The 12,968-nt window shown below is 45.8% G+C and overlaps 1 protein-coding gene across 2 annotated transcripts in view; it reads right to left on the bottom strand.

Moving 5' to 3' along the window:
• The window catches only part of KIAA0556 (KIAA0556 ortholog), a 233,269-nt gene that overhangs the window by 208,633 nt on the left and 11,668 nt on the right, over nt 1–12,968 (bottom strand). For both annotated transcript variants that reach the window (XM_018040845.1, XM_018040846.1), the window contains exon 2: nt 5,854–5,909. In XM_018040845.1, the coding sequence (XP_017896334.1) occupies nt 5,854–5,909 (56 nt within the window). The remainder of the gene's footprint in view (nt 1–5,853; nt 5,910–12,968) is intronic.

Genomic DNA, 12,968 nt, shown 5'->3' with positions numbered 1-12,968 from the left:
CAGGACAAGCATTTGAGCAGAAGCACGTTGTGGGCTCCGTTCACAGAGTGGCCTGGGGCCTCCATGGCTCTGTGTAAGAGCAGGGCGTGTCCTCAACATAGTGCTCTCGAGCCCCACAGTGTTTCTGTTGCCATCGCTGTGGGCCCTGATCAGTAAGGGGTTGATGAATAAATATTTCTTCCTCCTCTATGTTTTCCTGTTTGTTTTTTAAAATTTTTAACACTGTATGAAAAATTTACTTTCTAATGATTTTTGAGTAAACCACAATGGCCAGGATTTCAGAAATCATTAACAATTCATGACCAAAGGCCAGAAACACTACATAAACTCCACAGGCGGGAGCCGTGAATCCTTGCTAGAGAAGAGGTGGCGGATATTTTTACCAGCTACTTCAAAAGTAGCTACTGACTTCAGGCCAGCCATCCAAGCAATACTCTTTCAGAAATGACTGTCATGCTTCCTAAGCCTCTGTTGAAGCCGCCTCTTCCAGGAAGTCTTCTCTCTCTCCTCCAACACCCGCTGGGGTTTTGATCTGGCTCTCCTCTATGCTTTTCTGCTATGCTATGAGCTTCTCTGTCTGGCGGGGGAAGTGCAGGCATGCAGTGCGTGGGGAAGCACCCAGGCTGAGAACTTAATAAGTATAAAACGCTGCTTCTCAGTATCTGTGGGCACAGTGGGAAAGGGGAGGGTGGCGTGAACTGGGAGATTAGGATTGACGTATGTACATTGGGTGTGTGCTCAGTTGCTTCACTGAGGTCCAAGTCTTGGCACCCCACTGGACTGTAGCCCACCAGGCTCCTCTGTCCATGGGATCCTCCAGGCAAGAATCCTGGAGTGGGTTGCCATGCCCTCTTCCAGGGGATCTTCCCAACCCAGTGATCAAACACGTCTCCTGCATCACAGGTGGATTCTTTACCGCTGAACCACTGGGGAAGCCCCATATATACACTATCATATGTAAAATAGATTGCTAGTGGGAAGCTGCTGAATAAGACAAGGTACTCAGCCCGGCACTCTGTAACAACCTAGAGGGGTAGGATTGGGCGGGGTGGGGGAGAGGCTCAAGAGGGAAGGAGCATAAGTATACTCATGTTGTTGTATGCCAAAAACAAACACAACACTGTAAAGCAAATATTCTCCAATTAAAAATAAATAATCACACACACACACACACAGGCTGGTTCTCATCCATGGCTGCATGTCAGAATCACTTGGGGGGAATTACAAAATTCTGATGCCTCGGTCACACCCCCAGAGATTGTGATTTAACTGATGTGGAAAGAGACCTGGACCGTTGTTGTTGTTGTTGTTCAGTTGCTAAGTCGTGTCCGACTCTTTACATTCCCATGGACTGTAGCACGTCAGGCTTCCCTGTCCTTCACTGTCTCCTGGAGTTTACTCAAATTCACGTTCACTGAGCTGGTGATGTTATCTAATCCTCTCATCCTCTGCTTCCCTCTTCTCCTTCTGCCTTCAATCCTTCCCAGAATCTGGTTATTTAAAAGCTCCCAAGTGATACAAACATGCTGTGATATCCCAGCATCCAGCCCAAGGCCCGGTTCTGATACCTGCTTGTAGTCACGCAGGTCAGGGGGTGGGGGTGGGGGGTGGCGCAGGGAGGATCCCATTAAAAGAAGACAGGTCTTCATCAAAAGTCATTACCCAGGGACTTCCCTGGTGGTCCAGTGGCTAAGACTCCGAGTTCCCAATGCAGGACGTCCGGGTTTGATCCCGGGTTAGGAAACTAGAACCCACATGCTGCAACTAAGACCTGGCATATCAAACATACATCTGTATACACATACACATACATTTAAATTTTACTTATTTATTTTTGGCGGTGCTGGGTCTTCCTTGCTCTGCAGGCTTTTCTCTAGTTGCAGCGAGCGAGGGCTACTCTGCAGGTTCAGTTTGCAGGCTTCTCATTGAGGTGGTTTCTATTGTTGCAAAGCACGGTCTAGGCCACAAGGGTTTCAGGAGTTGCAGCTCCCAGGCTCTAGAGCGCAGTCTCAGTAGTTGTAGCTGTTCCCAGGCATGTGGGATCTTCCTGGATCGGAAATGGAACCATAGTTCCTGTGCTGGCAGGCAGATTATTTACCGCTGAGCCACCAGGAAAGCCCTAAATTGTTTTTTAAATGCCCACCGTCGCCTTATAGGAACAAGGAAGGACTCACTGTTGCCACTCTCCATTTTGCAGAGAAGCCAGAAGCCTGCATTTTTTTGGTGAAATCTCTCAATTTTTGAATGTGATCAGCTAATTCTGGGCTTCCCAGGTGGCTCAGTGGTAAAGAATCTGCCTGCCAAAGCAGGAGACACAGGTTTGATCACTGGGTTGGGAAAATCCCCTGGAGAAGGACATGGCTACCCACTCCAGTATCCTGGCCTGGGAAATTCCATGGACAGAGGAGCCTGGAGGGCTACACTCCATAGGGCTGCAAAAGCATCAGACACGACTTAAGAGACTGAAGAACAACAACGCTTAATTTTAAAAGACTGTCATAGGGTATGGGCCCAAAAAAACACAACTTTGGAGCTGAAAGTGGCCTGGCAAACTCATTGAGAACAGCTTCTCGTCCTCCCTTTGCAGTGCTGGCCCACCACCATGCAGGATGGTACCCAATCCCCACTGAGGATACAAACTGCCCATCCACCTGCCAAGGTGTGTGCTGTCCTGTATACCCTAGCCCCGAAGGAACATGACACAGGACCCTGTCTGCTTGTTCTCACCAGCTTGTCTTTCCCTTGCCTTTCATGGGGACAAAGCTTCCGCTATACCTGGCATCCTGTGTAAGGCAGAGAGAGTCAGGAAGTGCGAACTTCACAGACAACGTGGGCAGGAATGCGGAAAGAGGAGGTGGGTGGAGAGGCATGTTACAATGTACAGGATGAGCGTCCTGGCAGCTTGCTATTAGTTTCTTTCTCTTGTTTTTCTAACCAAACAAAAGTCGTGTTAAGAAAGTCAGTGCTCTCTTTTTCAGAGGGCCTGAAACCGTTTTAAACATCTTTCAGGATTGAACTTGGATGTTGTGATAAACAACCCCATTCTCTGTTTTCCCTCACTTCAGGCATTTTTCAGAGGAGTGATGTGAAATGCTCTCCGCGGCTGGCATGATGGGAGTAGCCAGGAAAGTGGCAATTAGGGGAGTCCTGTTGCCAAGGAGAGAGAGGAGGGGAGGGGAAAGTGTCTCTGCTCGTTATCGGCTGCCTTAACCATCATTTTCCAGTGAATTTCTTAACATGGATAAATAAGATGCTGTCATTACGCAACCAAAGGCCTCAGGTTTAAACAATTCATTCCTGGCCTTAGAGGGCTGGTACTCGCTCTTGATCATTTAATCGGGGGAGGCCAGGTGCCTGCAGGCCAGTGTTCACCCCCATTCTGGCTTCTCCACCCTGAGGCTTCTGGAAGGATCTGCATGGAGACAGGCACATCTGCTTTTTTCTTTTTTCATTTTTAGGTTTTACTTTATTCCTCATGATAAAAATCAGTACATAAAACACAAGGGGAAAACAACCAACCAAAAAACCCACTTCCATAATCTTATTGCCCAGATGAAACAACTGCAAATATTTTCTTTCAACGAATCAATCGTGAATTTTAAGAGCAGCACGAAATAAACCACCTAAAGCAGCAGTGGTCCCCAACCTTTTTGGCACCAGGGGCCGATTTTGTGGACAGTAAAGAATCTGCCTGTAATGCAGGAGACTCCGGGTTGGAACCCTGGGTTGGGAAGATCCCTTGGTGGAGGAAATGGTAACCCACTGCCTGGGAAATCCCGTGGACAGAGGAGGCTGATGGGCTGATGTCCATAGGGTGGCAAAGAGTCAGACATGACAGAGGGATTAACACTTTTGCTTTCAGTTTTTCTGCAGATCAGGGTGGCATGGGGGGAGCAGTGAGGATGAGGGGAGGGATGGCTTCGGGATGATTCTCATAAGGTCCCCAGATCTCTCACATGGGCATTCCACAGTAGGGTTCAAACTCCCATGAGAATCTAATGCCGCTGCTGATTGACAGGAGGTGGAGCTCAGGCGGTAACAAGAGTGACAGGGAGCAGCTGTAAATACAGATGAAGCTTCACTTGCTCACCTGCTGCCCTCTTGCTGTGCAGCTTGGTTCCTAACGGGCCATGGACTGGTACTAATCCATGGCCTGGGGGTTGGGGACCCCTGACCTAAAGTATTTCTACTCTGTATATTCAAAAGGGCTCTCACATTTGATACTTCTTCAGAAAAATGCCCCCATCAGAAAGGAGTGGGAAGATCCACCCTAGTTCAGCTGCTGGAGTGCCCACTGGGGGCTGACACTGCAGTCTTCTTAGCATTCAAGTTCCTCAGTTATCTCCAAGCCCTCATCCCAGGCAGGCTGATAATATAGGAAGGAAAGCCATGCTGGCTGTTCTGACTACAGCTGAGAGAGGACGTAATAGGAGAGAGGATGAGTCATAATCAAGAACACAGGGTCCTTTGCAGGCCCACCCTAACCCACCTCCTCAGAGCTGGCTGGGGCGAGGCCATCACAGAAGCAGCACCACGAGCTACAGAGAGAAGAATCAGGTCCTGTGGCGGTTTAAGCCCCTGGATGCATCTGAGCCTGAGAAGTTTCCTTTTGTCTTTGGAATCAGGTCTGTTTACAGTCAAGAGTGTGAGTACTGAAGTGTTGATGAATTTCAGGATTGGTCGATATAGGTGATGAGCACCCAAGACTTCAGACCCCCGCTCTCATCAGCCACTAAATAAGACTCAAATGTAAACTCCCACAGGCTTGGGACTAGATCGAAGGGCCCTTCAGTCATTCACAGGTCCTACCTGCCACTTCCCCTCTCAAGCTCAATGACCTTGCAACTTTCCTTGTTCGTATCTTTCTGCATTTGACCATGTTGTTTATCTGGCCTGGAAAACTACTCACTCTCAAGAGTTAACCTTTACATCAGCCTTTCTTGATACCACTGGCAGAGGTAGGCGATCTCTTTTCTGCACTGAAATCCCACCCTTTGTCCTTCTCTCCCGGGATTGGTACTTTCACACTGTATTGTGATGACCTCGTGGCACATCCTTCCAATGGTGCTGTGCACACCCTAAATCAAGGACTGTCTCTCATCCTTCCCTTAGTCTTAGCCCTGGTGCCTAGCACAGTGCTAGTGGGCTCAGCGTACTGAATTTCAAAAATTTCAAGAATGGTTAGTTTCAAGTATGTGGTATATTTCAATATTTTGTAGCTCTTCCCATGAAGAACTGGGGCCTATTTCCCCTTCCCCTTGAATCTGTGTTGACCTTGTGATCTGCTTTAAAGAATAGAAAGTAGCAGAAGTGACACCGTTCAAGTGCTGAGCCTAAGGCTCAGGAGTTTCTGAGTCTTCCACTCTTATACTCTTGAATCTCTGAACCCCTTTGTGAACCAACCTGTCTAGCTTGCTGGAGGAGGGGAGGACACTGAAGGAGAATTAAAGCACCATAACTGATGCTCCGACAGCCCCAGGGTGACACAGCTGTTAATGGCCAATGCATAAATAAAGCCCAGCTGTGGTCAGCAAGGCCTGGCCCATCAGCAGAATCTTTAGGGGAAGCTGAGCCCAAATGGCTGACCCTCAGAATCATGAACTAAACCCATAGTTGTTTCAAGTCACTAAAATCTGGGTGACTTGTTACACAGCCATAACTGACTGATACATTCAGTAAGAGATTATTAGTGACACTGGGTTGATAACTCCAGTTGCCAACTATCTTTGGGTCAGGGATTCAAGCTAGAGACTCAAAAAAGGAGATCCAGGGATCTTTAAACCACCAGCCCATTCCCTCAGATCCTTTTAAATTCAGTTGCCTCCCACCAGCCCTCATCAGTGGCTCATTTACCTCCTTTTTCTCCCGAGAGCAGGACCGGCTTCTCTCAGCCTTTCGCAGAGTCTGACCTGTAGCAGTTCAAAAGCAGAACCAGAGATTTTGAGGCTGTTTTAAAACAGCTAGTTTATCACCAAAAAAGCTTTTTATTTGCAAAACTGAATAGACGGGACCAATCATAATCAAATGATTTTAAGAAAATGTAGCCTATTATGATAATGGGAAAATGGCATACTCTTGAAATAGACCAAAGGCAATGAAATGGTAATTCACACACTCACATTATTTGACTATAATGAACAAAACCTCCGCTCTTTAATCTAGAACATTATCTGCACTTTGCAAGGGCCGACAGACTGTAGTTTTTCCCAGTCAAATTACATTTTTATTAAATTGTTTGGAATTATATAAAATGCCTTCCACCGTACGCATACATATAACCTTTGATGAGTGCGTGCCAATATGCAGCGCCAAACCTCCGATCTCGCTGCATAGGTGCTGGTGCAAATGTGAATTAGCAGTAATCACCCCCATTTCACATAATGGGGCAATTTCAGAGAGAATTGTTGCTTTTCTCAGAAAACTAGAAGACTAACGTTGAAGGTATGCATACATTTCACAGATCGACATCAGGATGTTTAAATATGCTACTCCAAATGCAGTTTTTACAACTTTGATGGAAGCGGCCATTATGAAAGGAGTCCTTGATGGAAAATTAATGAATCGCTCTGGTTTTAGAACATAAGACAGGAGTCTCACTGCACATCATCAGTGTGTCTCGCAAACTGTCCAGCTTCACTCTCGGGTGGCTATCTGTGAGAAGGTCAAAACCACATGTTCCATTAACCAGGAGCATTCTGAAGGTGGGAACAAAAAGGCTGGGTGATGACTCATTGAGACGCAAGAGAAGTGGACAGAGTCAGAGAGGAAAGACTTTCTCTTTTTAATTAATTTGGCTGCGCCAGGTCTTAGTTGTGGCACGTGGGATCTCGTTCCCTGACAGGTGATTGAACCTGGGCTCCTTGAACTGGGAGCACGAAGTCTTAGCCACGGACTGCCAGGTAAGTCCCAGATGTTTATCTTTGCATGTGGTCACTTCCGGTGGGTCCACATATGACTAAGACACAGAGAGCTGCTCATAGCTGGTAAAAAAAAAAAAAAAAAGCTCAGGTCAAAGGATGAGGCTCTTTCCAAAAAAAGGATGAGGGAAAAAGCAAAGGTGCAAATATGAACCTGTGGCACTGGCCAAACTTTGGGCCAATACATAAAAGGATGTAGAAAAGAGGTAGCTATTTGTAGGAGACCCTGGGTAATACAGTATCATGGTATAGCAGACACCTTTGGAGGTATCTGCTGAGCTCATGATGACACTCTAGACTGCTCCCTTCTCTCTTTTCTTCCTCTGTATCCCCACGGTGGTCCTGCAGCAACCATGACTCTACATGACCCCATACCCTGAATTTGGTATGCTCCACTGGGTATGGGCCCTTGACCCAATCACAGCCAATGAGAATCCCAGCCCCTAACATTTGAAATTGATTCTGAAAGACAGAGAAGAGAGAGGGCTGGAGCAAGGCTACCTCCACGTGTGAGCAGCCACCAGCCACTGGCTTTAGGGACAGATTAACAGAGAATGACAAGACAGAGTGAATGGATCTGACACCCACAGCATGCACGCCTTTGTGTTTCACAGACACCTACTTTGATTAGGTTCTTCGTGTGTGTGTTTGCTTTTTTTTTTTTTTTTTGGCCTTAAGACAACTTAGGGTTTTAAAGATGAAAAAGAGCCCAGAAAAGGACTTCCCTGGTGGTCCAGTGATTGAGAATCCAACTGCTAACGCAGGGGACATGGGTTCGATCCCTGGTCTGGTAAAATTTCACATGCCTTGGGGCAACTAAGCCCTTGAGCCAAAACATCTGAAGCCTGTGAGCTCTAGAGCCCGTGTTCCACAACAAAAGAAGCCACTCCAAGGAGAAACCCACGCACTGCAACTGGAGAAAGCCCAGCACAGCCAAAAATAAAATTAATTAATTACTTAAAAAAAAAAAAAAAAAGCCCAGAAAAAGATACCACTGTGCTGCAGGATGCCCGCGGCGGGGGAGGTTTTACATGGGTGGACAGGGGGTAGACGAAAACACTCCGTACTTTGCACTCAATTTCCCTATGAACCTAAATCTGCTCCATAAAATAAAGTTTATTGATTTAAAAAAACAGCCTGGGATCTAGGGATCAGGTGATCCAGGCTGTCATGTCGATTTTAACCTGACTTCTGATCCCTAATGCTCTGGGGCAGGAGCTAGGGTGGACGACTCCAAACCCTTGTGCACACCTGCTCTGGCTTTTGGTTGAGGGCCTCTGGGTCGGCCCTAAGGTGGACCAGGGACGACACACCAGGTAGTAGGGGAGCCGGGAGCTGGAAGGGGACAGAGCAGGCTGGGGTTGCTCTGGGCTGACAGGTCAGGGAGCTCTAGCAGTCGGCAAGATGCCTGCAGAGCCAAGCAAAGCCCGGGACAAGGGCCGGGAGCAGGAGGGAAACAAAGCCGGTTCAGGGTGAACACAGCAGACCCCAGAGTCCGGCGGAGGCCCTTCACGTGCTGGTCACACACAGGCTTGAGGATCCAGTCCAGGGGATTGCTGCATGTTATGAGATCTTAGATAACTCACAGGATCCAACAGGTTCTCTCTGGGCCATATTTTCTTTCAATTTTTTTTTTTTTTTTAATGAGAAGCAGGCTGAATCACCTAATGAGTTTGCTTTCCACCTCTAAAATTCTGTGATACCAATAAAGAGCAATAAAGAAAATTAGGGTGGGCCATAAAAAAAAAATTAATGCAAAGAACAGAGAGCTTAACCACTGAAATTTGCAAGCAAATTTCTCTATTGGAGTTAATTAGAAGATTCTTTATTCATTAAATTGGAAGATAATTTGCTTATTTTTCAGTGAAGATAATTCACTCTAATTATGCACGTTTGTTATCAAATGCCTCTGTCCTCACATCACTGAGCCCCTCTCCTCTCCAGGTAGCTCAGTGTGGAGACGGCTCCTTCTCCCCACGGACAGAGGAACCAGATTACATGGCGCCTGTCTACTGCACTTAGCTCCTTTGAGTAGCTTCCTATCAAGATCTCATATTATCCTCATGACGACTCAGGGTGGGGGGAAGAAGGTGACATTAACATCAATATATGCTGCTTGTGAAATGAAGGGGCTGTTCCTCCGCATTTTGCAAGGTGACCTGCCAGCTGCAGCCAGAAAACAATAAATAAGGCCAAATGTAAATACTACATGTGCACCTCACTTTAGAAAACAGATGTTGGCCTAGGGAAAAGAAAAAAAAAAGACTGGATTGAATTGTTGTAAATATAACACCATTCTCCCATGTAGGCTTTCAGAGAGATTGTATCTGCACTTAGGATTAATTTTCAATGGTTGGAAGATTCTGACACTTCAGTTTCACTTTGCTCTAGATGCAGATAATAATGTTCATCGCTGCCACTTAGAGGGAAGTTGCATTTTCCTTGGATGTTAGATTCTGAAGTCGGCAGGCATGGGAAAATCAGTGTCAAAATTCCCCTTGAAAAACAGCCTTAAACGTCTTATAAAGAACAGTCTCCAGGACACAAGATTTTATACCCACTGATGTAGACCTATGTGCATGTGTAATATTTGGTGCATTTGGAAATCCATGGTATGTGATAAAAGACATATGCAAAATATAACTTTATGTATTTCTAATTAAACTATTTTTAATTTTTTATGATCTATGCTTTTTTTTACATATTCATTTTTATTTATTTATTTGGCTGTGCCACATCTTAGTTGTGACATGTGGGATTTCTGATCTTAGTTATGGCACGTGGGATCTCTAGTTGCAGCAGGCGGAATCTATTTCCCAGACCAGGGAGGGAATGCAGCTCCCCCTGCTTTGGAAGGTGTGGAGTCTTAGCCACTGGACCACCAGGGAAGTCCCTAAATTATAACTATTGTAATTATTTCCCTCTATTCTTTTGTCTTGGGGTAGAAGGAACTTGTCAGAGGTCGGGGCATGAATCGGGCACCAATATGATGAAGGCTAAATGTTCTGGACGGGACACCTACTAAGGGCCAGGTTCTATGCACCAGCTTCATCTCCTGTATTCTCACATTCACTCCTCCAGGTCAGGAGTCAATAGGGTTTCTCTATAAAGGGCCAGAGAATAAAATTAAAGAAAAAAAAATTTATAGGTCATAAAGTCATGCAGTTTTAAGGTCTCTGGTGCAACTACTCAACTCTGCCATTGGAGGGTGACAATAGCCACTGATACACGTAAACAAACCGGTATAGGAGGGCTCTCCAGGTGCCTCAGTGGTAAAGCATCTGGCATCCACCTGCCAAGTAGGAGACCTGGGTTCGATCCCTGAAGAAGTTTATTTCTTCTGCTGTCCAAATACGAGGGCTCATCCTGTTCTCATTTTATGTATCTATGTCATTTCATTTAAATGGCAAATATCCCACTGAGATGCCACTTCATCTCAATCATTGGGCTGGCAAAAATCCAGAGATGTGGCAATATACTGCTGACGAGAGCTGGGAAGCAGGCCTTTTACAGTACTGTTGGGAGACGTATAAAATGATACAGGCGCTGTGGAGGGGATTTTGGCAACATCTTCAGAGTGGCTTTGGCAGTATCCCTTTAACCTAGCAATATCCTTTCTAGGAATCAACCGGGAAGAAATACCTCCACAAACAGGAAACAAATACATGCACGAGGTATTCCCTGCATTGTAATTTGCAATGGAAAATATGAGAAGTGACCTATAAGTCTATCACAGCGGAGGGCTGGCTGAATAAATATGCTGGATCCACACAAGGGAATGGAATACTGGGTGAGAGAATGGCAAGCTGATAAGATGGCCATATGTTCAGTGAAAAACTCAAGGGGCAGAAACTTGACATTATATGATTCTTTTCTCTGTGAAAGAGGGAAAATAAGACTGTACTGGTTCTATTTATACTGAGAACTACCTGGAAAGCACATGCGCAACAGTGACTGCTCAATGTAAACTTTTTATATTGTTTTTATTTTTGAAGGATTTCGATGGATATATTTCCTATTCAGGAAACTAAAATACTTTGCTGTACAGCAGAAACTAACACAACCACGAAAGCAACTAAACTCCAAAAAAAATAATAATAATAATAATTAAAGAGCAAGAAACAAAGGAAACCATACTATGATTGGAATTGGCATAAGTAATTTAACTAGTATGTCAGAAAACATGACATATGTGAGAGTCACTCAGTTGTGTTCGACTCTGCGACCCCATGGACTGTAGCCTGCCAGGCTCCTCTGACTATGGAATTCTCCAGGCCAGAATACTGCAGTGGGTAGCTATTCCCTTCTCCAGGGGATCTTCCCAACCCAGGGATCAAACCTAGGTCTCCCTCATTGCAGGTGGATTCTTTACCATCTGAACCACCAGGGAAGCCCAGAAAACATGATACATAGAATGCAACAACAAAAATGTATTTTGGACTCTAAAAAAAAAAAGAAAGAAACTAGAATAGACTTAAAATATTAAATGTCCAAAAGGTCTGGTTCAGATTCTTTTTGAATATAGTGAAAAATGCTGTTGACATTCCCATCCAAGGTGCAAGGGAGGGAAAAAAAGTAAGCCTCCATGGACCTTGGGATCCTGTAACTTGCTTGAAAGAAAACACAATCGGAGGACAAACTGCCTTTTTTTTTTTTTTGGCTGCACCACGGGATCTTGGTTCCCCAACCAGGGATCAAGCCCGCCCCCACCTTCTGCCCTGCTCTGCAGTGGAAGCTTGAAGTCTTAAACCACTGGACCAGGGAATTCGCTGAACTACTTCTTTCAAGACATCAGTCTGTGATGTGTAAGAGATAAGAATAAAATAAGGATGAAATACGGTTTCTGGACATTGAAACAATTTCTAAACCAAGCCAGCAGGCTGGTGGTGACTTGCTTATTTGAGGGTAAAGTTTTTTGTTGTTGTTGTTTGTTTTTAAATAAAATGGCTAGACAAGGTGAGAAAGGAAAAAGATAAAAGGAAAGGAAGATTACAACCTGTCCAGATGGGTTGTCAGACTCATGATTTCCAGGTATTTACTGGGAACCTGCCACTGCCAGGTTCCTCCCCAGGTGACAGTTCTCGGAACTCCCTATCATCCACAACAGGCTTCCCTGGTGGCTCAATCCATTAAGAATTGCCTGCAGTGCAAGAAGGCCCGGGTTCAATCCCTGGGTCGAGAAGATCCCCTGGAGAAGGGAATGGCAGCCCCCTCCAGGATTCTTGCCTGGAAAATCCCACGGACAGAGGAGCCTGGTGGGCTACAGTCCATGGGGTTGCCAAAGAGTCAGATATGACTTTAGCAACTAGACCACCATCACCGTCATATACAACAGCAAAGCCACGAAGCTCAGAGAAGCAAGGTAACTTGCCCAAGGTCACAGAGCAAAAAAGAGAAAGAACTTGGGTTAGCAACCCGTCAGCCTAGCTGCTAGTCCAGTGCTCACCACACCTGGCAGTCTGCCTGCCTGTCCTTCAACTCCAGGAATGGGAGTGCCCCAGCCCCACTGGCCTTCAGCCCCATCCCAGCTTTCTGAACCTTGATCCTTCCACCTACAGCCTCTGCAGAGACACGTGTGACAGAGGAAAATGGCAGGGTGGGGACAGGGCTGAGCCCCTGCCCAGCCTAATGAGGAATCACAGTTTGTCTCTAGCTGCTGGTTTCCAGGCAGGAATGTGGGCTCAGTTTTGTTAGGTGAGATTCTTCCAGAGGAGCATAGGTTTGTGAAAAAAGCTTCTAATTTTTAAATGTTAACAAACAATTAAAAAAAATGTCAGTGCTCTGGACAGGCCCAGCAAAAGAGGCCTCTTGGGACTTCCCGGGTGGTCCAGTGGTTAAAACTTCGCCTGCCAGTGCAAGGGGTGTGGGTTTGATCCCTGGTCGGGGAACTAAGATCCCACATGTCTCATGGCCAAAAAACACAAAACCTAATACAGAAACTATATTGTAACAAATTCAATAAAGACTTTAAAAAAAAAGCCTCTAGTTTCCAACCTAATAGACAGCTAGGGCAGAAGATGGGAAAATCACTCCTCCCATTATTTCCTCATC

This window comes from Capra hircus, chromosome 25 (assembly GCF_001704415.2).
Source record: "Capra hircus breed San Clemente chromosome 25, ASM170441v1, whole genome shotgun sequence".
NCBI lineage: Eukaryota > Metazoa > Chordata > Mammalia > Artiodactyla > Bovidae > Capra > Capra hircus.
Note: the sequence above shows the minus strand (reverse complement) of the source record. Positions and strands in the feature narration are given on the sequence as shown.